This window comes from Nomascus leucogenys, chromosome 7b (genome assembly GCF_006542625.1).
Source record: "Nomascus leucogenys isolate Asia chromosome 7b, Asia_NLE_v1, whole genome shotgun sequence".
NCBI lineage: Eukaryota > Metazoa > Chordata > Mammalia > Primates > Hylobatidae > Nomascus > Nomascus leucogenys.
The window spans coordinates 6,491,987-6,517,289 of record NC_044387.1 but is presented as its reverse complement, the minus strand read 5'-3'; the positions used below and the strand labels follow the sequence as shown (position 1 = coordinate 6,517,289).

At 52.2% G+C, this 25,303-nt stretch overlaps 1 protein-coding gene across 1 annotated transcript; it reads left to right on the top strand.

Moving 5' to 3' along the window:
* Positions 1-740: 740 nt before the first annotated feature.
* PNPLA3 (patatin like phospholipase domain containing 3) lies at positions 741-24,127 on the top strand. The gene is given in 10 exon segments (XM_030815153.1): positions 741-991; positions 3,808-4,040; positions 5,698-5,763; positions 9,891-10,100; positions 11,624-11,684; positions 14,394-14,615; positions 17,318-17,450; positions 21,720-21,824; positions 23,178-23,265; positions 23,267-24,127. Coding segments are annotated over 10 exon segments (1,446 nt in total). The 5' UTR covers positions 741-804; the 3' UTR covers positions 23,408-24,127.
* The last annotated feature ends 1,176 nt before the right edge of the window (positions 24,128-25,303 follow it).

Below are 25,303 nucleotides of genomic sequence, written 5' to 3'. Positions count from 1 at the left end.
CTCCCCAGTTCCTACAGGGCGCCGACCCCAGCCCCAGCACCCGTCATTCACATTTTTTACTTATAAAGGAAACTTTGAAATGGACACTTCCTGTTACTGTCATTCAATTTAAAAAATCCCCAGCATTTGAAGGCAATCATGCAGAAAGCCTGCAACAACGCAGACAGCAGCCTCTTCAGGGGTGGTGCCTGCTGTAGGCTGGCTCTCCCCGGGTCAAAAGGGACGTGATAAAGTGTCAAAGGGATGTTAAAGATCAAGCGACTCCCCTCCCACCCCCGACTTAAAGGATGACAAAGAAAACAGAAGGAAGCCGTTTCTCTCCAGGACATGCAGTGTCTGTTGGAGTTTTGGAAAAATGCTTTCTCTCGAGTCACTGAGGGGAGCTCCCAGACTGGACCCCCACCCCCGCACAGGTCCTCCGCCATCGCCCTCCCAGCCCCCGCCCCCAATCCGCCTCCCAGCCCCGGTCCCCGCCACATCCCCCTCCCAGACCCCGTCCCCGCCCCCATCCCCCTCCCAGACCCCGTCCCCGCCCCCATCCCCCTGCCAGACCCCGTCCCACCCCCATCCCCCTCCAAGCCCCGCCCAGGAAGGCGTCCTGCCCGCTCATTGGGCCTCCCGCCGGCTCATTTGCATGGTCCGAGGGGGGCGGGGCTGACGTCGCGCTGGGAATGCCCTGGCGGAGACACGGAGGCCGGGTAGAGAGCGCTTGCGGGTGCCGGGCGGAGCTGCTGCGGATCAGGACCCGAGCCGATTCCCGATCCCGACCCAGATCCGGACCCGCGCCCCTGCCCCGCTGCCGCCATGTACGACGCCGAGCGCGGCTGGAGCTTGTCCTTCGCGGGCTGCGGCTTCCTGGGCTACTACCACGTCGGGGCGACCCGCTGCCTGAGCGAGCACGCCCCGCACCTCCTCCGCGACGCGCGCATGTTGTTCGGCGCTTCGGCCGGGGCGTTGCACTGCGTCAACGTCCTCTCCGGGATCCCGCTGGGTGCGTCTGGGGCCGCCGCCCGGGCTCCGGGTGCGGAGGGGGCGCCCCCTAGGCCGGGAGGCGGGGGATCCCCAGGGGTCGCGGGGCCCGGGAGGAGCGGGCACCGGACGCGGACACGGCGGGGTGCATCCCGAGGGTCCCCTCCGGGGCAGATGCTTCCTGCGGGGGCGCTGTTCCTGGGCCCGGGAAGGGGGCGTTGGAACCCCGAGCGGTCCGGGCCGAAGCCTGGGACTCTCGTGCGTGCCCACCCCTACCCCCATCAGGCGCCCGTGCATGAAGGGAGACCCTCGCCTCCGGACTGAGAGTCGGAGCGTCTCGGAGCGACGGGGAGTAGGGAGCGGGACCAGGGGCGGAGGGTAGTGCTGGCCCCTGCGGACTCCGGGTCCCCTGTGTCCTCTCGGGAGGTGCTGGGCGGGCTGAGCTGCCAAGGGGCCGATTTGCCCTGGGCCCGACAAAGAGTGGGGCTTTGGCCGGTGCTCCAGGGTGGGCTCCTTCCCTCTGGAGATTGAGGGACTCAAGACACCCCGCGCCTGCGCTTTTCTTTTTTTTTTCTTTTCTTTTCTTTTTTTTTTTTTTGAGACGGAGTCTCGCTCAGTCGCCCAGGCTGGAGTGCAGTGGCGTGATCTCAACTCACTACAAGCTCCGCCTGCCGGGTTCAAGCCATTCTCCTGCCTCAGCCTCCCGAGTAGCTGGGACTACAGGCGCCCGCCACCACGCCCGGCTAATTTTTTGTATTTTTTAGTACAGACGGGGTTTCACCGTGTTAGCCAGGATGGTCTTGATCTCCTGACCTCATGATCTCCCCACCTCGGCCTCCCAAAGTGCTGGGATTACAGGCGTGAGCCACTGCGCCTGGCTGCCTGCGCTCTCTGGGTCGCAGCCCAGCCTTCTGGGGGCCGGGTAGCCTCCCAGAAGGGCCACCCTGGGCATCCTCCAGGGCAGGCTAACTGGAGTCTGGTGGGGAGGGGTACCTTGAAAGAGGAAAGTTGTTTCCTCCTCCTCCTCCTCCAGTGTTTGGGACCCTTCCTGGGGGCTGGAGTGCATCCCTGGACACCCCCCAATCCCATCCTCTCCTCTAGTTTCCACTGACTTAGGCCCACCCTCCCCTCTCCAGCTCAGTACTCCTGGAAGTGAGATTCTGTACATTTGAATCTTGTCCTAATGAAATATTTGTCCATGTGGGCACCTGTGTGTGTGTGGTGGGGGTGCAGACGGAGGGTTTGTTTCTCACTAGCCCGAAGTACTGGGGTGTGGTATGCTTCCTGGGAATTTGTGTGCCCAGTCCTGGAGGTGGGGAGGGGGTTGTGAGCCAGCAGGCAGGGGCTGGGGCAAGTAGCATTGTGGAGCTATTGACACCCAGACGTCCCCAGGCAGATTATGCCCCCATGAGCCCCCTTTTATCTGGGCTTCCTTAACAATGGACTCTTTGCCCTGCCTGCCAGAGCCAGCAGGGAGGGACTGTTCAGTGGTGAGGAAGCCGGTAGAGGAAGCCCTGCCATTGGGTAGGAGCAGTGGGCAGCCCCTGGGCTGACTGGGAGGTGGGGATTAGGGATTAGACAGTCCTGGCTGTCTGCCTTCCCCGAAGCCAGGGGGAGAGGAGCAAAGGGCAGGAAATGTGGCCTCCAGGAGGATTAGACCGGCCACATGATCATTTGCACACCCTGGGGTTTAGCAACAATAAAAGTCAGCTTTTTTGTATCCCAAGGTGGCCTGTGGACACCCACATGGACAAATGTTTACATTGGGACAGAATTCAAATGCAGTGGTCCCAGGAGCCTAAAGTACACTCCCTCTGGTATAGACAGGATTCCTTACTGGGCAGAGGACAGGTGCAGCCTGGGGCTTTCCCCGGCAGGACACAGGGAGGCTCAGGAGACACCAAGTCCCTGGAAGGTGGATCTGGAGGCGTTGGCAGGAGCCACTCCCTGGGTTCCAGGGCTCCAGGTTCCTGCTTTAACCCCCTGTCTCACAGAGGGCTGTGCACTTGGGGGCTGCTGAGCATGTCCCAGAGGCTGCATCCTGGACACAGCTCCTCAGTGCATCTGAGCTGAGGCTAACTTGGCAGGAGGGACAGGCAGAACCTGCCAGCCACGTGCAATTCCACCCCTCTGGCCGCTCAGGGAAGGAGAGCTGTGAGTCAAGATCAGATTTGGGTCAGGACAGGCTGGGGCATGCCTGTCCCTGTGCATCCCAAGATCTATGGCTGGCCAGGGGTTGGGCTGGGAGGGGCGGTCTTGCATGCCAGGAGAGTGCAGATCAGCCGGAGAGGCCAGGCCAGTAGGCGAGGTCAGATCTCCTGCACCTGACAGCATTAAGTCCATCTACACGAAAGCTCTGGTGCTGATATGTTCCTGGCCTCTAACTTTGTGGGGCACGGAGGTGAGGCCTGCTCACCCAGGCTTCTGGAAGTGAGAGGCTCATTCCTGTGGCTGAGGCCCACAGCAGCGCTGTCTGGTAGGAATGATGTCATTGTGCATTTTCTAGAAGCCACGTTGAATAAAGTAAAAGACACAGGGAGAATTAATTTCATTGAGCCCAATATATCCAAAATAATATCATTTTCACATCTATTCAATATAAAAATTTACTAATGAGATACTTCATACTAAGCCGCTGAAATCCAGTTTGTGTCTTACACATCTCAGTTCAGACGAGCCACATTTCAAGGGCGTGATAGCCACATGTGCCTCCCATGGTAGACAGTACTGGTCTAGACAAATGTTGGTGGCATCCTTGCTGTCTGGTTTCTGGCCTTGCCAAAAGTATTGCCATGCCAGCGTGGTACATTCTTTCATGTATTTGTCTCCTGCCCCCAGAGCAGACTCTGCAGTTCCTCTCGGATCTTGTGCGGAAGGCCAGGAGTCGGAACATTGGCATCTTCCATCCATCCTTCAACTTGAGCAAGTTCCTCCGACAGCTTCTCTCCAACTACCTCCCGGCCAACATCCACCAGCTCGTCTCTGGCAAAATATGTGTCTCACTCACCAGAGTGTCTGATGGGGAAAACGTTCTGGTGTCTGACTTTCGGTCCAAAGACGAAGTCGTGGATGTAAGCAGTTTGCTTATCTGGATGTTGTCAAGTTAGAAAAGCTGTTTTAGGATCGGTGCGGTGGCTCATGCCTATCATCTCGGCACTTTGGGAGGCCGAAGCGAGTGGGTTGCTTGAGCCCAGGAGTTCGAGACCAACATGGCGAAACCCAATCTCTACAAACAAATACAGAAAAATTAGCTAGGCATGGTGTTGTGGGCCCTTAGTCCCAGCTACTAGGGAGGCTGAGGCAGGAGAATTGCTTGAGCCTGGGAGGTGGAGGTTGCAGTAAGTCAGGATCATGCCACTGTACCCCAGCCCGGGTGACAGTGAGATGCAGTCTGGAAAAAAAAAAAAAAAAAAGACTGTTTTGTTTTGGAAGGAACACAGGCAGTCGTAGGCCCCCTGTGCCAGAGTGACATAAACTCTGTACGCCTCCAGTGATTTGGTCCATAATGTTTGTAAACCCTGAATGTTCCAGGGCAGTTTATTTTCTTCACTTTTTTTCTCTTTTTTTTTGGTGGGGGGGCGGGGTGCAGAGTCTTGCTCTGTCTCCCAGGCCGGAGTGCAGTGGCGCAATCTCAACCTCCCGAGGAGCTGAGACTACCGGCGCAGGCCATCACACCCTGCTAATGTTTGTACGTTTTGTAGAGACAGGGTTTTGCCCTGTTGCCCAGGCTGGTCCCAAACTCCTGCACCCAAGTAATCTGCCTACCTCGGCCTGGCAGTTACAATTTCAAATAATTCCTCCCTTTCCTTCAACACTTGGCTCATGACCGTCCAGTCCAAGGAACCTGTCCTGCAGGTGTGCCTCTCCTGAGCTTCCTCTGTGCATCTTCCATAATGAAGATGCTTTCTCATTGGAAACCCTACAAGGGTGGAAACGTGCCTTATTTGCCTGTATCCTCAGGATCTAGCAGAGAGAAGATAATTTGCAATACCAAAACACCATTAAATTCCGCTGATGCTTTCATAAGCGCTCCTTGGATGAAAGACTCCATTTTACTTAACAGATCTGTGCAACCCAGCAGCCCAGCTCATCTAACCAGCAGCCAGTTTCATCCTCTGTTTAACCTTGTTTGCAGAAGCTTTCTCTAAACAGCCAGCACTTGTCTGTTCCCACATGGGTCTGTTCTCCCAGTGAATCACTGTGGTGCCTGCTGACTGCTCTGTAGCACGGCGCTTGGCAAAGTGTGATCCTGGGACCAGCAGAGCAGCAGCTCCTGGGAGCTTATTGGAATGGCAGACCCTCAGGCCCCACCTCCGACCTGCTGCATGGGAATTCTGGGGAGGGATGCAGAATCTCTGGTTCCACAAGCTCTTGGGTGATGCTAATGAATACTGGCATTTGAACAGCACCTTTCTAGCCCCTTTCAGTCCATGAGCCAACAACCCTTGGTCCTGTCTGTGGTGACCCAGTGTGACTCTCGTGGGGAGCAAGGAGAGGAAGTTGAAGTTCACTGACAGTGTTGTTAAGGGGATTATGCAATAGATGAGACCCACTGGCCTGAAGTCTGAGGGTGTATGTTAGTTCCCCGTTCTTTCGACCCATGGATTAACCTACTCTGTGCAAAGGGCATTTTCAGGTTTGTTGCCTCGCTCACTTGGAGAAGGCTTATGAAGGATCAGGAAAATTAAGAGGGTGCTCTCGCCTATAACTTCTCTTTTGCTTTCACAGGCCTTGATATGTTCCTGCTTCATCCCTTTCTACAGTGGCCTTATCCCTCCTTCCTTCAGAGGCGTGGTAAGTAGGGTTTCTCTGCTAGTGCTGAGTCCTGGGGGCCTCTAAGGCGTGCTCACGCATCTCCTGCCTGCAAGACACCAGTATCAGGCACCTCAGGGTCTGTCCCATGGGGGAGCCCCATGCCTCGCTGCCTTTCTGACAGAGTAGCCACAGCTGGCCCTACTTCCAGGCAACCCGGGCAGCAAAACTTACTGCATGCGTAATTAATTATCTGGCTATCTGTAAGGTAAACTGGCTGGTTCACTTAATCTGCACGGTAAAAGCATCAGATAGCTTCTCAGTGACCTAGTTAAACTATATGATGTTGGCCGGGCATGGTGGCTTATGTCTGTAATCCCAGCACTTTGGGAGGCTGAAGCAGGCAGATCACTTGACGTCAGGAGTTCGAGACCAGCCTGGCCAACAGGGTGAAACCCTGTCTCTCCTAAAAATACAAAAATTAGCTGGGCATGGTGGTGTGCACCTGTAATCCCAGCTGCTCGGGAGGCTGAGGCAGGAGAATTGCTTGAACCTGGGAAGCGGAAGTTGCGGTGAGCCGAGATTGCATCACTGTACTCCATCTCAAAAAAAAAAAAAAAGATAAAGTATATGACGCTGAAGAATCTGTTACCCCTGGAAGGTGGAGCTTTACTCTTAGGGGGAACTATAACAGTCATCTATATATATTTTTTTTCTTTTTTTGAGATGGAGTCTGGCTCTGTCGCCTAGGCTGGAGTGCAGTGGTGCGATCTCTGCTCATTGCAGCCTCCACCTCCCAGGTTCAAGCAATTCTCCTGCCTCAGCCTCCCAAGTAGCTGGGATTACAGGTGCCTGCCATCACGCCAAGCTAATTTTGGTATTTTTTTTTGTTTTTTTATTAAATTTCATTTTCTTTTTTTTATTTTTATTTATTTATTTTTTTATTATACTTTAGGTTTTAGGGTACATGTGCACAATGTGCAGGTTTGTTACATATGTATCCATGTGCCATGTTGATTTCCTGCACCCATTAACTCGTCATTTAGCATTAGGTATTAATTTTGGTATTTTTAGTAGAGACAGGCTTTCATCATATTGCCCAGGCTGGTCTCCAACTCCTGACCTCAGGTGATCCGCCCTCCTTGGCCTCCCAAAGTGCTGAGATTACAGGCATGAACCACCGCGCCCGGCCAACAATCATATGTGTTCTAAACAACAGCAAAAATCTGTAAGCCTGGTCTAACCTAGATTTGTGCTTTGTTTTGTTTTGCCACTTTGTGATGCACAGGAGGAAGTTTAGGCTGTAAAATACTAGCCTTTTAGGGTCATTTTTGAACTCAAATGAGCAGCAGCGGAACCTTTGACGCAATCCTGTATGTAGCACTGGCAGAGCCCCGTGGCAGAGGGACTCGCATTAGGAACCTCCCATTACAGGCCACGTGCTCCTGTGCGTTATCTTATAGGGTCCCCACAACTGAGGGGAGATGTGATTATTCATCCCGTGTGGCTGTGGGGAACTTGAGAATCATACTTGCCCAAGGAGCACGGCCAGGGAGCTTGCGCCCAGATCACTCTCTGCTCCTCCATCAGAACAGGGCATGTCTTGGTTCACTGCAGAGTGGCTCTTCTCATTCTCTGTAGTTTGGGGTCCAGGATAGTGGTCCACGGAGCCACTGGAGTGCCCAGCCACTGAGTGACCAAAGCACATTTTGGATTTCTGGCATTGCCATAACATGGTTGGGCATCAGCACGACCGCAACCCCTTGTTATGCTGGTGGCTGTATGTGGGTATTTCATCTCCCCTGGAACTCAGCAGGAGTGCACCCAGCAGCACCGTAGTGATGCTCTTAGGCTCCCTAGTGCACGGTTCTGGCTTTCCTTCCTGGTCGAGAGTTTCAAGCCCTCTGGGTCCTACTCTGTCCTTTTCAGCCCATAGCTTTGGTCAGAAGCTGCTAGCAGTGTTCAGATTTGGCTGAGTTCAGTGAATATGTGCATTGGCTGATTTCTGAGCCATGCCAGGGGGATGGAGAAGCCGAAGCGGGAGTGCTTGTTCTGCAGGCTCTGGACTAGGCACTGGGTCTGTGCCAGCTCACTTGCTAGTCTTGCGTCCTTCCCCAACCCCCACTGGGGATGTCTGGCCACATCAGAAGACAGTTTGGGTTGTCAGAACTGGGGGAGTGCCAGGTCGAGGCAGGTGGATCATGAGGTCAGGAGATCGAGACCATCCTGGCTAACACAGTGAAACCTAAACCTAGTGTACTAAACATACAAAAAAAATAGCCGGGTGTGGTGGCGGGCGCCTGTAGTCCCAGCTACTCCGGAGGCTGAGGCAGGAGAATGGCATGAACCCGGGAGGCAGAGCTTGCAGTGAGCTGAGATCCTACCACTGCACTCCAGCCTGGGTGACAAAGCGAGACTCCGTCTCAGAAAAAAAACAAAACAAAACTGGGGGAGCGCCACTGGCATCTGGTGTATAGAGGCTCGGGATGCTGCATCATCATCTGTTGAGTGCGCTCATAGGAATCTTGCTGACAATTAGAACCCATTATTCTTGAAATTCAATGCAAGCAAATTCAAAGCATTACTGTGTACATACCACGCGCTAATCAATTGCACCACTGGAGCTCCTAAATTCAAAACATTACTATAAAAAAGTTCAAAATGCATGGAAAAGTTGTACATGGCAGGAGAATATTTGGGCTTCAGACTACCCCTTGAATGAAGATGATTCACCAGCCGCCTTCCTCCTTGGTCTTCACTCCAGATTCCTGGCATTTCATTCTGTGTCTCTTTATGCTAGTGAGGTTTTTGTTTGTTTTTTGAGACAGAGTCTCACTGTATCGCCTAGGCCTGGAGTGCAGTGGCGTGATCTCAGCTCACTGCAACCCTCGGCTCCTGGGTTCAAGCAATTCTCCTGCTTCAGCCTCCCGAGCAGCTGAGATTACAAGCACGCACCCCCCTGCCCAGCTAATTTTTGTATTTTTAGTAGAGACAGGGTTTCACCATGTTGCCCAGGCTGGTCTCGAACTCCTGGCCTCAAGTGATCCACCTGCCTCAGCCTTCCGAAGTGCTGGGATTACAGGTGTGAGCCACCATGCCCAGCTCCTAGTGAGGTTTTTGATGCCTTGCTACATCTGCCCTAGAAATTGTGTGACTAGGATTTTGGAAATGTTGCTGTGTAAACTCCTCATCATTTCTGGACTCCAGGCAAGAATCTTGATGGCTAAGGTGTGGCTGAACATGTCTCATGATTCTCTCCTGGACCTGTTTTAGGCCAAACACTGTCTGAAATTCCTCCGTGTGGAAGGGCGGGCTGGGGATAGCCTCCCAGCTGGAATCTTTTGGAGGCCTTTCTCTGTGGGCATCTGATGGCCGGCTCTGATGGCTTGCTGTGACAGCTGTGGCTGGAAATCATTGGAGACACAAGTTTCACAGGTGCAGGCTCTGTCCAAATGGTAGCAAAAGCTGCCTGCCCCAGCTGAGCTGTGGGCAATAAGGTGGTTTAAGGATATAGATGAAGGAAAACTCACCCTTAGAATAATTTATCCAAAATGCTGCTCTGTTGTGGGTTGGAGGACATTTTCTGAGGTCCCAGGTTCATTGTTTCATTTAAGTCTCAAAAATTCCTCCAGGTCTTGGTTCTAATTGTCAAAGCGTGGAGGGAGACAGGCTCATGGGTTAAAGGTCTTGTCCCAGATTTGTGTATCCTCCTTGCAAGCAGCAAAGGGGGCTGGATTTGAACCCATGACCATCTTTCTCCTTTGGGTTTCTATCACACTCTGCCCCCAGTGCACTGAGCACCCCCTAGTTCATATGGCCCCCTTAGGCACGTTACACGGGCACTCCTATGGGTGCCCATCTGGCCCTAGGACTTGGCCAAGACAACATGGACTCCAGTCTCCACCTGCCTCTTTGCCAGGCACTTTTGTGCAGTGCACACACTGTACAACAGTAGACAGCAACCCTGAGAGCCAGAGTAGAGCCTGTCCTAGCACAGGAATGCTCAGTAAGGATTTGTCACATCAGTGATTCTAAAGCCAATGTCCTCCCTCCATATCAGCCCGTTTGCGGCTCTGAGAAGCTCTGCCCACATGTGAAAGCTTGTTAAGCAGTTAAGCACTAACCCAGAGCTTCAGACAGTGCCAGTCCTTTTTTCCCTTCTTTCAAAGCGATATGTGGATGGAGGAGTGAGTGACAGCATACCCTTCATTGATGCCAAAACAACCATCACCGTGTCCCCCTTCTATGGGGAGTACGACATCTGCCCTAAAGTCAAGTCCACGAACTTTCTTCACGTGGACATCACCAAGCTCAGCCTGCGCCTCTGTGCAGGGAACCTCTACCTTGTCTCGAGAGCATTTGTCCCCCCGGATCTCAAGGTGAGTTGGTGGTGAGGGGTCAGCTGTTCTGGGTGCAGCTCTTCTTTGCCTCCCTGATTGCCAGGAGCTGCCAGTTGCTCTCTGCACAATCAAACAGAAATAGACCTTGTCATTGATGGTTAACGGAAATAAAAGGCGCGTGTCCCAGAAGCTCAGGTGAGGCACCACCCTGATTATGGGAATCACCTGGGAACATATACCCAGACCTAAAACTCAGATCCACTTCCCAGGCTGTAGTTATATAGTCAGGGGGGTGCAGTATGGGCATTAGGATTTTTAATTTTTTTAGTTATAAAGATGATTTTTTTTTTTGCTTGTTTTTGAGACAGGGTCTTGCTCTGCCACTCAGGCTGGAGTGCAGTGGTGCAATCATAGCTCACTGAAGCCTCAAACTTCTGGGTTCAAGCAGTCCTCCCACCTCAACCTCCTAAGTAGCTGGGACCCACAGGCATGCACCACCATACCTGGCTAATTTGTAAAAATTTTGTAGAGTGTTGCTCAGGCTGGTCTCACACTCCTGGCCTCAAGCGATCCTCCCACCCCAGCCTCCCAAAGTGTTGGGATTAAGAGGCATGAGCCACTGTACCCAGCCACTAAGATGATTCTTATTTGGAAACACGGTCAGGAACAACTGCGTTCAGTAGTTTAACCTTTTTTGATTGTGGTTGTTTTAGTATGCCTTACCACTCTACCATAGTAAGAAATTTGCAGACCGTGTACACCAACCTTTGGTGCTCCTGGGGAGAAAGAAAGAAGGCTACGCAGTGCAATGCGTGCTCACAGTCCAAGGGAGAGGGAAAGCTGTCGAACAGGATTGGTTTTCCTGTGCGCTTTATAAGCAGATGAGTAGAGGAGACAGCTGTTATTGTCCTAGTGACAACTGGGATAGGCTGCAAAGTTTGTTAGGGGGGAGGCTTATTCCGGGACTAAGGGATCCCAAAGAAACAAGCTCCTGCCAGGCGCAGTGACTCACACCTGTAATCCCAGCACTTTGGGAGGCTGAGGCAGGTGGATCACTTGAGGTCAGGAGTTTGAGACCAGCCTGGCCAACATGGTGAAACCCTGTCTCTATGAAAAATACAAAAATTACCCGGGCATGGTGGTGGGCACCTGTAATCCCAGCTACTAGGGAGGCTGAGGCAGGAAAATGGCTTGAACCTCGGAAGCGGAGGTGGCAGTGAGCCGAGATCGCGCCACTGCACTCCAGCCTGGGCAACAGAGCAAGATTCTGCCTTAAAAAAAAAAAAAAAAAAAGAAAAGAAAAAGAAAAAAAAAGAAGCTCCGGCCTGCTAGGGTGCCTGCAAAGTCTCCGTGGAAGGGTGACATTCAAGCCGAGACCTGCAGGGAACTGTCTCCTGGGAGCACAGAGCCCTTTGCTCAGCCCCCAGGTGGCTCAGTCCCCCCAGCCAGCAGACTCAGAGCTTGCACGATTCTTTGGTGCTCTCTGCGGTCTTCCAATGATGCTTAAATAAATGGTGCTTGGTGTCTCCCTGCTGTAGTCCCCTTGCTTGCTTTGCTCACAGGTGCTGGGAGAGATATGCCTTCGAGGATATTTGGACGCATTCAGGTTCTTGGAAGAGAAGGGTATGTATGGGCTGGGAGGATCAGCCATGCGCTTTTGACAAACATTTACTAGCGGTCTTGGTAAAGACTTGAGATTTGCCTTAGTTCTAACACTTAGTGCCCAACGCCTTCCCTGTGTTGCTCAACCTACTCATGAGCCCGGGAGATAGGAAATCTCTGTCCCATTTTACAGATGGGGAAACAGAAGCTTGGAAAAGTGAGCCAAGCCACACACACCCCTCCCTGAGGGGCAGAGCTGAGATTTGAACTGGGATGTCATGACTCCAGGGCCCTCTCCCTCCCCAGGGTCCCCTTATCTGAAGGCCGTTTTTCTTTTTCTTTTTTTTTTTTTTTTTGAGACGGAGTCTCGCTGTCGCCCAGGCTGGAGTGCAGTGGCGCGATCTCAGCTCACTGCAGGCTCCACCCCCGGGGTTCATGCCATTCTCCTGCCTCAGCCTCCTGAGTAGCTGGGACTACAGGCGCCCGCCACCTCGCCTGGCTAATTTTTTGTATTTTTAGTAGAGACGGGGTTTCACCGTGTTAGCCAGGATGGTCTCGATCTCCTGACCTCGTGATCCGCCTGCCTCGGCCTCCCAAAGTGCTGGGATTACAGGCATGAGCCACCGCGCCCGGCTGAAGGCGGTTTTTCTTTCCAGCTCGACCTCTTGTGATCTCTTAGTTTAACAAGGGCCGAAGTTAAAGAGTTTCTGCGCCTGGACCCCAAATGAAGCAATCAGGTTTCTCATCTCCAGTCAGGTGTGGGTCCAAGCCCACTAGACCAGTTTGTTCTTCCCAGAGCACATTTCTGCCTTCAAGTCATCCTGGCTTGTCAGGGCTGGGGGAGTTCTGCTCTAGAAATATTAGACTGGAAGCAAAAAGATGTGTTGGGAGCTATTTTTCTTTAATACTAAAAGTTGGTTGATGTATTGGTCTTCTGAATTTGTCGTTGGCCAAGACCAAGGAGACTGCATTTTTAAGGACATACGTGTATTTATCTGCTCAGAGAATGTTCATTGCTGTGTGCTAGGGATACTGCAGTGAACACAGAGGTGTGGCCCTTGCCAGCCTTGTGAGAGAAGTGAGCAGATAAGTAAGCAGAAGGGTGATGCCGTGTCTATGGGAAAGTACAGGTGCCAATGAGAAGGCACAGGTGTCAAGGAGAAGACAAAGGATGCTGGAGGCTCATGCAGGATGGATCTCCAAGGCCCAGGGGAAGAAGGGCCTCTTGGAGGACGTGAATCCACATTAAGACTTTGGGGATAAGTAGGAGAGCCTTAGGCATGGGGGCCCATGGATGCGAGGCCTGCAGGACACAGAGAGGATGGCATGAAGGCCTGTGCAGCTGGAGGGGTGGGGATGGGGACACTAAGAGATGGCTGGAAGCATGGGAGTGGGGACACTAAGAGATGGCTGGAGAAGAGGGGGTCAGGAGTGGTGAAAAATGGGAGAGGAGGGCAGGCTGGGCCTTTTGGATACAGGGGGATTGCATCCTGCAGCAGTAGGGAGCCATTGAGGGCTGCTGCAGTAGGAGTGAGAGGATCAGAGGAGAGCTTTGGAAGCCCCTGGATGCGGGAGAGGAAGGGAGATACCAGTGTCTAGGAGGCCAGTGAGGCAGCCAGAGGCTCCACCAGGATCAGGGCTGCAAGGGTCATGAGGAGGAAACCATGGAGTCCAGGGGAGTAGGACTTGGAAATGACCGATGGGACATTTGGGAAGAGGAAGACAGAAGAGCGCAGTCCCGGCTTCTGGCTTTAGCAGTTGGGCAAGGGGAGATGGGGAGATGTGCCCATGGGTTGAGAGTTGGGGACATTAGGAAGGAGCCGGTATGGCAGGAAGAGCTGGTGTGCCAGAGATGCTGGAAGCAGCATCTCCCTGAGAACAGATACCTGGCAACATTCCTAAGGGAAAGTGACATCTGAGAGGGTGAGGAGGGCATCTGATAGGGCCTGGAAAGAGCCGGGGCAAGCATGAATGTGAGGTTATCTTGGGGGGCAAGGCTCAGACGTTGAGAAGCAGCCCCTGGTCTCTTCAGTCTGAAGTTGGAAGCCAGAGTTGGGCCAGGTGCAGCTGTGGTTGTCTGAAGCCCCCCTCCCCCAGCCCAGCGTGCTAATGCTGTAAGAGCAGAGGCCACTCACTGATGGCTGGTGGCTGAGTCCCAGCACCCAGGACAGGGCCTGGCACATACAGGTGCCCAATCCTCCCTGCTGGGTGCTTCTTCCAAGGCCGTGTGATGGAAGTGAGAACCCCCTTCGACATCAGACCAGGCTTCAAATCCCGGCTCTGCTACGTATTGGCTGCGTGGTTTTAGACAAGTCTTGTAACCTTGCTGTGCTTCTGATTTCTCAGCTGAAAAATGGAGATGACGATAATGGTTGCTGTAAGGCCTGATGGTGAAGCACCTAGCTCAGGGCCTGGGAGGCAGGTGTAACCAGTGGTTCAGTTGTTATAAATGAACACTAAGCCTCGCCTTTGCACCTCATGAATCCAGGCGTGTAGATGGAGCCCACAAAGCTAGCAGGAGCCAAGCTCATGTGTGTCCTGCTTTAAAGCCCCATACCCCTTTCTCCGGGTGATAAAAACCTGTGCTCATTCTCTTCCCTTCCCCTCTTCCCCTTGCATTTGGCTAATAACAGGCCAGCTGCCTGCCTCCCTGAAGTTCGGTAGGTGGGTGGGTAATGACCACCACTCCCCACATTCGCCTGACGGGCTTGTTTTCCGTGCCCTTCACAGGCATCTGCAACAGGCCCCAGCCGGGCCTGAAGTCATCCTCAGAGGGGATGGATTCTGAGGTCGCCGCGCCCAGCTGGGCAAACATGAGTCTTGATTCTTCCCCGGAGTCGGCTGCCTTGGCTGTGAGGCTGGAGGGAGACGAGCTGCTAGATCACCTGCGTCTCAACATCCTGCCCTGGGATGAGAGCATCCTGGACACCCTCTCGCCCAGGCTCGCTGCAGGTACCACTCCTCAGGGTGGGCACGGGCAGCACCTTGTCTTCTTTCTTGTGCATTATGGAGGAAGATGGTACTGCCACATGGGAGCGACAAGGCGAGGCAACCATGACAGGTGGTTGGGAACATCTTCCATGTGTACAGCCTGGGCTGCTGCCCTCACTCCCAGCACAGCCCCCAACTCCCCCAACCCTGGAACCTTGCCAAGTCTCCCTTCCCGTGGGGTCATGACCAGGAGGAAAACAAACTCCAGCTGAGCCCCTTGGGGTTCCCCATATAGGCTCCTGCCTATGGCAGCTGGGCCCTCTGTACCCCTTTCCAACCCTGTCTCCCTAACATGGCATCTGAGCTCCTGCCATCCTGGATTTCATGGACCCCAAGGATGGGGGTCCTGCATCTGGGACTTGGCCCATTACTCGGAGCTCCTTTCCGGCCGCCTCCCTCCACCTGTCCACCCACCTCAAGGCTCCTTTCTTGAGGCCTCTCCTAATTTCTCCCTTCCCCTAAACCCACAATTTTGAACCTCCATTGAATGGTGCTGTATTTTATAATGTCATCAAATGTCAAATGGAGACAGTGCTATGGTCCAAATGATTGTGTACCCCCTGGAATTTGTCTGTTGAAATCCTAACCCCCAACATGATGGTCTTAGGAGGTGGGGCCTTTGGGAGGAGATTAGGTCATGAGGAAAGGGCTGTCATGAATGGGATTGGTGCCCTTATTAAACAGACCCAAGAGAGGTCCCTTCTACCGTGTGAGGACACAGAAGGTGGTGTCTATGAAGAAGCAGGCCCTCACCAGACACCAACACGTCTGCTGCCCCTTGATCTGGGACCTCACAGCCTCTAGAACTCTGAAAAATCAATGTTTGTTGTTTTATAAGCCACTCAGTTGGTGGCATTTTGTTCGAATAGCCTGAACACGGACTAAGTCAAACAGAAGAACCCACAAACCAGCTACAGAGTTGGGCATTTGGAGAAATTCAAAAATAAGTCACACATAACTCCTTGTTCTTGAGGTGCCCTAAGAGACGGGACACAGCAGCTGCCCAGGTGCATTAGTTTGTTCTCGCATTACTATAAAGAAATACCTGAGACTGGGTAACTCATAAAGAAAGAGGTTGAATTGGCTCACAGTTGCACAGGCTGGACAGGAAGCATGGTGCTGGCATCTGCTCGGCTTCTGGGGAGGCCTCAGGAAACTTACAATCATGGCAGAAGGCGAAAGGGAAGCATACACATCCCATGGCTGGAGCAGGAGTGAGAGAGAGAGGGAAATAGACGGAGGGTGCCACACACTTTTAAACCACCAGATCTCACGAGAACGCACTCACTATCAAGAGAACAGCACCAGTGGGGAAATCCGCCCCCACGATCCAATCACCTTCCATCAGGCTCCGCCTCCAACACTGGAAATTACAATTCAACGTGAGATGTGGGCAGGGACACAGATCCAAACCATATGACCAGATTAATATGATTTGAGGCATCACGAGGTCATTAAAGAGAGGGAATAAAAGATTGGGGCTCCAGGAAGAAGGCTCTGGAATCCAGCAGAGGGTCAAGGACCAGCTCGTAAAGCTGGTGGTGCCTGAAAAGTACCTAGGAGAACATAGATGCTGTGACGTTTGATGTAGCTGTTTTTTGTTTTGTGTTTTGTTTTTTGAGCCAGTCTCGCTCCGTCGCCCAGGCTGGAGTATGCAGTGGTGTGATCTCGGCTCACTGGAGCCTCCATCTCCCAGGTTCAAATGATCCTCCTGCCTCAGCCTCCTGAGTTGCTGGGATTACAGGCGTACACCACCATGCCTGGCTAATTTTTGTGTTTTCAGTAGAGACAGGGTTTCACCATGTTGGCCAGGCGGGTCTCGAACTCCTGACCTCAAGTGATCCAACAACTTCGGCCTCCCAAAATGCTGGGATTACAGGCATGAGCCACCATGCCCAGCCTGATGTAGCTGTTTCTGTGCACATTATTTGCTGTGGGGTATATTCAGATTTCTTAATACAAGATGATTCTTTGCCTCATGACTTACACGCCATTTTCTATTTAATTTCAGCTATGATATTGGAAATGGACATGTCTTTTCAAGGAAAATAAAAGCAGGCTTTCTGCAGTGGTGACTTCCAAACATATTTGTCAATTTAAAGGAGCTGGGAGTGGGGACCCTATGCCCTGTAAGCACTCTCTTAGCTGTTCTTGGCTGTGCTCCCCGCTTCAGCTTCACCCTGCCCTTGCTGTGAAGGGAGCAGCCTGGGCCGGGCGCGGTGGCTTACACCCGTAATCCTAGCACTTTGGGAGGCCGAGGTGGGTGGATCACCTGAGGTCAGGAGTTCGAGACCAGCCTGGCCAACATGGTGAAACCTCATCTCTACTAAAAATACAAAAAATTAGCTGGGCATGGTGGCAGGCGCCTGTAATCCCAGCTACTTGGGAGGCTGAGGCAGAGGAATCGCTTGAACCCGGGAGGCGGAGGTGGCATTGAGCCGAGATTGCGCCATTGCACTCCAGCCTGGGCAACAAGAGCAAAACTCTGTCTAAAAAAAAGAAAGAGCAGCCTGGCACACCCCACCTCGTGGCCTTTGTGAGTGCCTCCAACCCTTTGGCTGCCAGGACGGGCATATTTCATGGAAATGCTAAGCACCAACAGAGTAAAGTGGTTTGTTTTTTCACGCTGGTGGGAGATAATAGCTCCAGATTGTCTTTTTCAGCACTGAGTGAAGAAATGAAAGACAAAGGTGGATACATGAGCAAGATTTGCAACTTGCTACCCATTAGGATAATGTCTTATGTAATGCTGCCGTGTACCCTGCCTGTGGAGTCTGCCATTGCGATTGTCCAGAGGTAAGCATTTTAGGTGGTTCCGTGTCTTCCTCACAGGGTTGATATGAGGATGAAACAAGATGACAGATCATGGTGGCATGTAGTCTGGGGCCTGGATTGTCATGCAGCAGATCACAGCTCACAGTCTATGTGCAATGCCCCTGAACGTTGCCCGTCTGTCCTCAAGGCACACATGCACCTGTAACTCAGTGCAAGCCCAGAAACTCCCCGTGGGGACTCCTAGAGCTGTCAGTGGCCTCACATAGCAGCTGGTCCAGTCTCTTGTGATTGCCCAAGGAAACTGAGGCCTGGAGAGCTTGGGGTCAACGCTCTGAGGTCACAGAGATGCCTAGTAGAAGGGCCAGGCCTAGAAGCAGGATCCTTGCTGCCCCTCTGAGCTGTTTCCATTTAAAATCACATGAAGGCCAGCGCGGTGGCTCACGGCCGTAATCCCAGAATTTTGGGAGGCCAAGGTGGGTGGATCATGTGAGGTCAGGAGTTTGAGACCAGCCTGGCCAACATGGTGAAACCCCATCTCTACTAAAAATACAAAAATTAGCTGGGCATGGTGGTGTGTCCCTGTAATCCCAGCTACTCCAGAGGCTAAGGCAGGAGAATTGCTTGAACCAGGACCTGGGAGGCGGAGGTTGGTTGCAGTGAGCCGAGATCATGCCACTGCACTCTAGCCTGGGCTACAGAGCGAAACTCTGACTCAAAACAAAACAAAACAACAACAGCAACAAAAAATCAAATCACATAAAAGTAGAACATAGGGAATTCCATCTTTTGTTCTAGGCATAGTTTGTTAATATGATTCAGAGCCAGCAGTTAGGAGAACACAGTGTGACGCTCCCAGAACTTCTTGATTGGGCTTCCTCTGATTGGGCTTCCTCTGATTGGGCTTCCTCTGATTGGGCTTCCTCTGACTGGGCTTCCTCTGAAAGGGGGGTGGGGGTGGGGAGCAGAATGGTCAGAGCTTGGCTCAGCAGTCAGACTGCTCTTCTTCAAATCCTGGCTGCACTGCTTACTACAGCTGTGTGACTCCAGACGACTGAATCCACCTCTCTGTGCTGCAGCTTCCCATCTAGAGAGATCCCCTGGAGCGGAGGCTGGTCAGGAGACTCAGTCTGGTAACTGAGTCACAGTGCAGGAGTACTCATCCCATAGTAAGCATCCAGCTAGAGATGCTGATTTCCCTTTTCAGGTAATAATGATGATCGTAAAATTAGAGACAGATAAAAGGTATGGGCATGAGACCAGGGCACTGCAATTTCTAAGCTGTGTGACCTCAGGCAAGTTACTCGACTTCTCTGAGCCTCAGCAGTTTCGTCTGCAATATATGGATAGGAAAACCGACCTCAGTGGGTTGTCTGACAATGGAGGGCACCTGATTGAAAAAAAAAAAATTACCCTGGTCTGAATATTACCCTGGACTGAAAGAAAAAAATTGAGCTAATACAGGCATCAGGAATGGGGCTGCAGGGAGTCCAGGGAAGGGAGAACAAAGAACCTGAAGGTGTGAGGAGGTGCGAATGCTGACCTGTCTACTACAAAGAGGCTGCTGAGCCTCCTGTGGATGTGGCCCTGGACTTGGCACTTTAACACCTGAGCTGTTAAAATAACCTCAGACGCTGTGTTCTTTAAGGGGTAGGATTCAGATTCCTGCTGAAATGCTTCTGAAAGGGAGGGAATGAGCCAGCCCGTCCCCAGTTGCTTTTTAAGATCATCGGGAAGTTCTGGTCTTGCTGTTTGTCCCTGGACCACTCCTAGGTCCTCCGTGCCCCACTTCCATCTGGGTGTGTGCCCTGGGCTGTCCACCACACAGCTACATCCTGCCATCTTCCCTCCTGGAGCCACTGTGCCATCCATGGATCTGTAGCTTCGTTTTTCTTGGCTTTTCCCTGGTTTTTCTGGAGCGGAGTCTCTAGTAAACTCTCAAGGGAGAAAACATTTGACTTTATGTGTGTTGGGAAATGTGGTTTTTTTCTATCACATCTCAGTGATAGGTTGGCCATGTCTAGAACTGCAGGTTGAAAATCATTTCCTCTCAGTATATTGGTTAGTGAGAAGCCTGGGACTGAGACAGTCACATTCTCACTTCTTTGCAGGTGAGTGCTTTTAGGACTGTCTTTTTATCCCTTATAATCCGAAATGTCATATGTCTTGGTGCAAGTCCTTATTTCGTTTATTGAGCTGGACAAGTACTGGGGACCCCTTCAGTCAAAGCCTTCTGTCATTCTCTAGCTCTGGGAAATTATCTTCTATTGTTATTTCTGTTATTCCTTCCCTTCCATTTTCTTTCTTTCTTTTTTTTTTTTTTGAGACAGGGTCTTACTCTGGTGCCCAGGCTGGAATGCAATGACATGATCATGGTTCACTGCAGCCTGAACCTCCCAGACTCAAGTGATCCTCTCGCCTCAACCTCCTAAGTAGCTGGGACTATAAGCACACATCACCACACCCAACAAATTTTTAAAAAAATTTTTGTAAGACAGGATCTTATTATGTTGCCCAGACTTTTTCTTCCTCTTCCTGGGGCTCTTATTAGGAAGATATTTGCTTCCTGGGTTGGATTCCTGTCTCTGTGTCTGACTTTCTCTCTTTGTCATATTTTTCATCGCTCCACTCTTTGTCTTTTTGCCTCTGCTCTGACAGATTTCCTCAAATTTTGTCTTCTAGTCCTATCCTACAGTTTTTACTTTCAGCAAATATAATTTAATCTCCAAGAGTACTCTCTTGTTCTTTTTCTTTGCATTCTTTTCTTGTTTTATGGATGTAACGTTCTCTTGGAATATTTGCTGTCCTCTGGATCATCCCTTCTCCATTTCTTCTTGGGCTAGTTTTTCTGTTTCTTCATCTTTCTCTTTTATGCGACTTATTCTGGGCATGTGCTTGGTGGGTTTTTTCCCATATAGCAACAGAGGACTTGGAGCTCAGGGAGAAAAGGGTAGGTGCATCAGCTGGCAGTGCTGCCAGACAGTGACAGGCAGGCTGCCGGAAGGATGTCTACTTGCGGGTGTTACCGCTTTCCTAGAAGCCCTTCCTTTCCCTGGAGCTGGTTGAACTGTTGGGTTTTGCCCTGGTGGTGAATGCCTGCTCCTCGTGCTCTGCCTGTTTCATCACCAGCCCCCTCCCCTTCTGCCTGGGGTCCAGTAACCTGTTGAAATATCTTGCTCATTGGTGAGCCCCTGCTCCTTCCTCGTTGTTCTTGCAGATTTATCACTTCTTGTAAGGCTGCGCTTGTACTTGGGGATTTTCTCTGTGCCACACTGGGAAACATGAGGTGGTTGCATGCTGCAGTCCTGAGCACTTATTTCACTCACATCTCTACACGAAGATTTGCATGGGTGTTTACTTTGTTTTTAGTAAGTTAGTCTGTCATGTCTTTTGATCCTTTTTTTTTTTTTTGAGATGGAGTCTCGCTGTGTCCTCCAGGCTGGAGTGCAATGTCACGATCTCAGCTCACTGCAACCTCCACCTCCTGGGCTCAAGAGATTCTCCTGCCTCAGCCTCCTGAGTAGCTGGGATTACAGGCGTGTGCCACCACACCTGACTAATTTTTGTATTTTTAGTAGAGGTGGGGTTTGGCACGTTGGCCAGCCTGGTCTCGAACTCCTGACCTCCTGATCTGCCTGCCTTGGCCTCCCAAAGTGCTGGAATTACAGGTGTGAGCCACCGCGCCTGGCCTTGATTAATCTTTTAATGCCCAGTCCCTCCTTCAAAAGCCAGCTCCTTTCTCTCCCTGGCCTTCCTAGATTCCTTCTCCACTCCCCAGGATCAGCCTCCTCCTCCCCACCCCACCACTGCTGGGGGGATGTCTGTGTTCAGGCATTTATGAGAGACCCTGAGGTGGGGGTCCTTTGTGTGTCTGGGGGATGGAGAGTCTAGAGGAGGTAGCGGTCAGACCTCTCCATGGTGCCCCTGCTGGGCTCACATGTGACCAAGCACAGTAAACCATGAGGCAGGGGATGGTCTTGACCATGAGAGCCCTTGCAGCAGCTGCCGTGGGCCTCAGCTCCTCTCCAAGCTGGGAAGAGCCCTGAAAAGCCAAGGTTTTTTTTTTTTTTCCTTTATTTCACTGTAAGTCCCTTGAGCTTTCTTGAACCAGAAGTGGCCTCATTTTGCTTTAGAGATTTCAGGTGGGCTCGTCCTTGTCCTAGCATCCCAGATCCACCTTCTGGGAAGCCATCAGATTGGAGGTGATGTTGGCAGCTTTTGTAAACAAAGGGTAGTGTTGTAAGCTGTTGTGTCTGCCTATGTGTGTTTGTGTACTTGGTCTCATCTCTGCAGACTGGTGACGTGGCTTCCGGATATGCCCGACGATGTCCTGTGGCTGCAGTGGGTGACCTCACAGGTCTTCACTCGAGCGCTGATGTGTCTGCTCCCCGCCTCCAGGTAAATACTTTGGCTGTGGGTGTGTGGGCCGGACGGGCACCTCTCTCATTGGATGAGGCCTCACACGACATTCTAGAAACAGCTGGCTGAACGCCAAGCAAGGAGCTTGCCCTTGGGTGTGGGGACCCTGTCTCATGGGAGGCAGCTGAGTCAGTCAGAGGTCCCGGCGCACCTGCTGAGAGCTGTCACCCAGGCCAACCTGAACCGGGGCCTGGGAAGACTTCCCGTCGGATGTGTCTCTTTGAGTGCAGCATTGATGGTGGAAGAGCAGAGAGGCCCCGGGTAAGCAGAGAAAGGTGCTTCAGACAGAGTGGCTGGGATGAGGACTGGGGAGTGTCAGATAGCACTGGGGTGCCTGAGGGAAGGAGCTCTGGCGCCCATGGCGCAGGAAGGAGATGGGACCCTGGAGGGGCAGGGCTAGCAGAGCTCCTTGGAGTGTGTGGCTAGGTGCCTGGGAATGCAAGCTCCCTGTCCTCCACCCTCTGTTGTACTGAGTCACAGTCTCCCGGCTGAAGCCCAGCAGTCTGCGTTGACAGGCCCCAGGGGATGCTGCTACTTCCTGAATTCTGGAAACTGAGCCGGAGCTCAGGGCCTGGCTCCCATTACCAGGGTTGGGCATTATCCTGAAAATCACAGGCCTTGGTGTCCTCACTTGGCCAACAGGGGCGATCCCCATCCCCTCATTGGGTTTCCGTGAGCTCCTGAAAGCGCGTAGCATGGCACTTGGCACATGCTGGCAGCAGGAGGTATGGCCTCTCTTGCTATTGTTGTTATTATTGGTAGACACAGAAGGATTTAAAAGCAGGGGAACGCAAAGATCCGATTTGCTAGACAAGAGGGCAGTAGTGGCCAAGTAGAGGGTGGATCCTGGGCCCCGGCTGGCAGCAGGCAGCAAGGGGGGCTGCCAGGGCCCAGGCAGGGACGATCTGTAGACCGAGAGGCTTCCTTAGGCTCTTGGACAGGAGGGGGCATCGGTTCCAAGCCCAAGGAGAGGGGGCAGCCCTGGTGACTGGTGGTCAGTGGTGCCAGGCGGTGGTAGGACACCCTGGTGGGCAAGCAGGTTTGTGTGGGGGAAACCGATAGGCACCTCCAGGGATTCGTTGGTGGGTGACACCTGTGATGTCCAGTGGGAGGTGTCCAGGTAGCTGGGAGGGCCACAGGCTTGGAAGACCTAGGTGGTGACATCAGCCCAGCACTGAGGGCTGGAAGAAGCTGTGTCTCTGGCTGTGACTGCATCCTAGAGTGTGTCTGGTGGTGCCCTCTACTGGCCGGCAATGTGGGTCCATCGTAGCTCAGACTGCACACTGCAGCAGCGGGAACGGCCTCTAAGCCAACTTTCTCCATGTGTTTCAGGTCTCAAATGCCAGTGAGCAGCCAACAGGCCTCCCCATGCAAACCTGAGCAGGACTGGCCCTGCTGGACTCCCTGCTCCCCCGAGGGCTTGTCCAGCAGAGACCAAAGCAGAGGCCACCCCGTGGTCCATCCTCAGGTCCAGCCTGAACTTCTTCGTGGGCAATAAAGTACCTGCCGGTGCTGAGGGGCTCTCCACCTTTCCCAGCTTCTCACTAGGGAAGACTTTGTGAGTCACTTGAGGAGGCGAGTCTAGGAGATTCTTTCAGAGGTGCTAAAGTTTCCCATCTTTGTGCAGCTACCTCCGCATTGCTGTGTAGTGACCCCTGCCTGTGACGTGGAGGATCCCAGCCTCTGAGCTGAGTTGGTTTTATGAAAAGCTAGGAAGCAACCTTTCGTCTGTACAGCAGTCCAGCACTTAAGTCTAATACGTCAGCGTGCGTTAGTTCAGCTGGTTGGGAAATGACACCCAGCAGCCCAGTGCGGAGGGTCCCTTACTGACTCTTACGTGGCCCAATTAATGGTCAGACTGTTCCAGCGTGAGGTTCTTAGAATGACTTATGTTTGGATGGGTGGGGGCCTTGTGATGGCGGGTGGGCTGGCCCATGTGTGATCTTGTGGGGTGGAGGGAAGGGAATAGCATGATCCCACTTCCCCACGCTGTGGGAAGGGGTGCAGTTAGTCCCAAGAAGGACACTGCCTGTCAGGTGGCCTGCAAAGATGAAAACCTTGACTACTGAAAACGTCTCCATGGCGGGGGTAACAAGATGATAACCTACTTACAGTTTAGAACAGCTTTTTCACCTAGCTAAAATAATGTTTAAAGGGTTTTGTATAAAAATGTAAGGAAGTGTTGTTATCTGTTGAATTTTGTATTATGTGAATCAGTGAGATGTTAGTAGAATAAGCCTTAAAAAAAAAAATCGGTTGGGCGCGGTGGCTCACGCCTGTGATCCCAGCACTTTGGGAGGCCGAGGTGAGCAGATCACCTGAGGTCAGGAGTTTAAGACCAGTCTGGCCAACATGGCAAAACCCTGTCTCTACTAAAAATACAAAAATTAGCTGGGCGTAGTGGTGCGTGCCTGTAATCCCAGCTATTCGGGAGGCTGAGGCAGGAGAATCACTTGAACCCAGGAGGCAGAGGTTGCGGTGAGCCGAGATCGCACCATTTCACTCCAGCCTGGGCAACACGAGTGAAACTCTGACTCAAAAAAAAAAAAAATTAAAAAACACAAAAATCTAGTGTGCAGGGCATTCACCTCGGCCCTCCAGGCAGGAGCCAAACACAGCAGGAGCTTCCGCCTCCTCCCCACTGGAGCACACAACTTCAACCTGGCTTATTTTCCACATGCTTCTGGTCTACGTTCTTTTTTTCTCCTTGCATCTTCCCATTCTCTCATCACCCCAACCTTTCTCTGTCTTCCCTACTCTGCCAGCCTTGATAGAGACAAGCCCTTGAGACCAGAACTCACCTTTTCTCCAGGTGTGATAATTTATTAGCAAGGTCAGTGTAATATGACTGACAGTGAAACATGTATTTTTTTTCTATTTATGCATTTGAATACAGTACATACAAGAAAAATAATGGTATGCTCAAACTGTTACATGTTGGAAAAGAAAGTAACAACCCTCACCCATGTTGTGTAAGTGCCCTGGAGTGGAAGAACCAGCAAGTTCAGACAAAGCACTTGACTGAGAAGACAGACCCTTTAAAGGAAACGGGTTCTAGGGACAAACTCTATGTGAGCCTGTTCTCTTGATGAGACCGGGAACTCTTTGAGAAAAGAGGCTACTTGTGAAAATAATGAGCCCCCTTCAGGGCAGGAGTTCCGGGGTTTGAACCTGCCTTATTACATCTTGAGGGCTAAGTGAGTTCCCAAGGCCTCTGTTCAGTGCTTGCTCTGTCAGTGAGCTCAGGTCTGGTGAGTGGCAGGGTCTTACATCCCCAACTCCACCGGGTGTCAGAGCAAGACACTGTCCCCTGTGGAGCTGGAATGGGGTAGAGGAGCCCGCATCTGGCACCCACATGGCCTCCTTGTGGCGGACCCACCCTTGCAATGTTGGAAAAGAAAGGTACAAGTTTCTTTTCCCAAGTTTCCCAATAGGCTTTGTTCTGTTAGCAGCACATC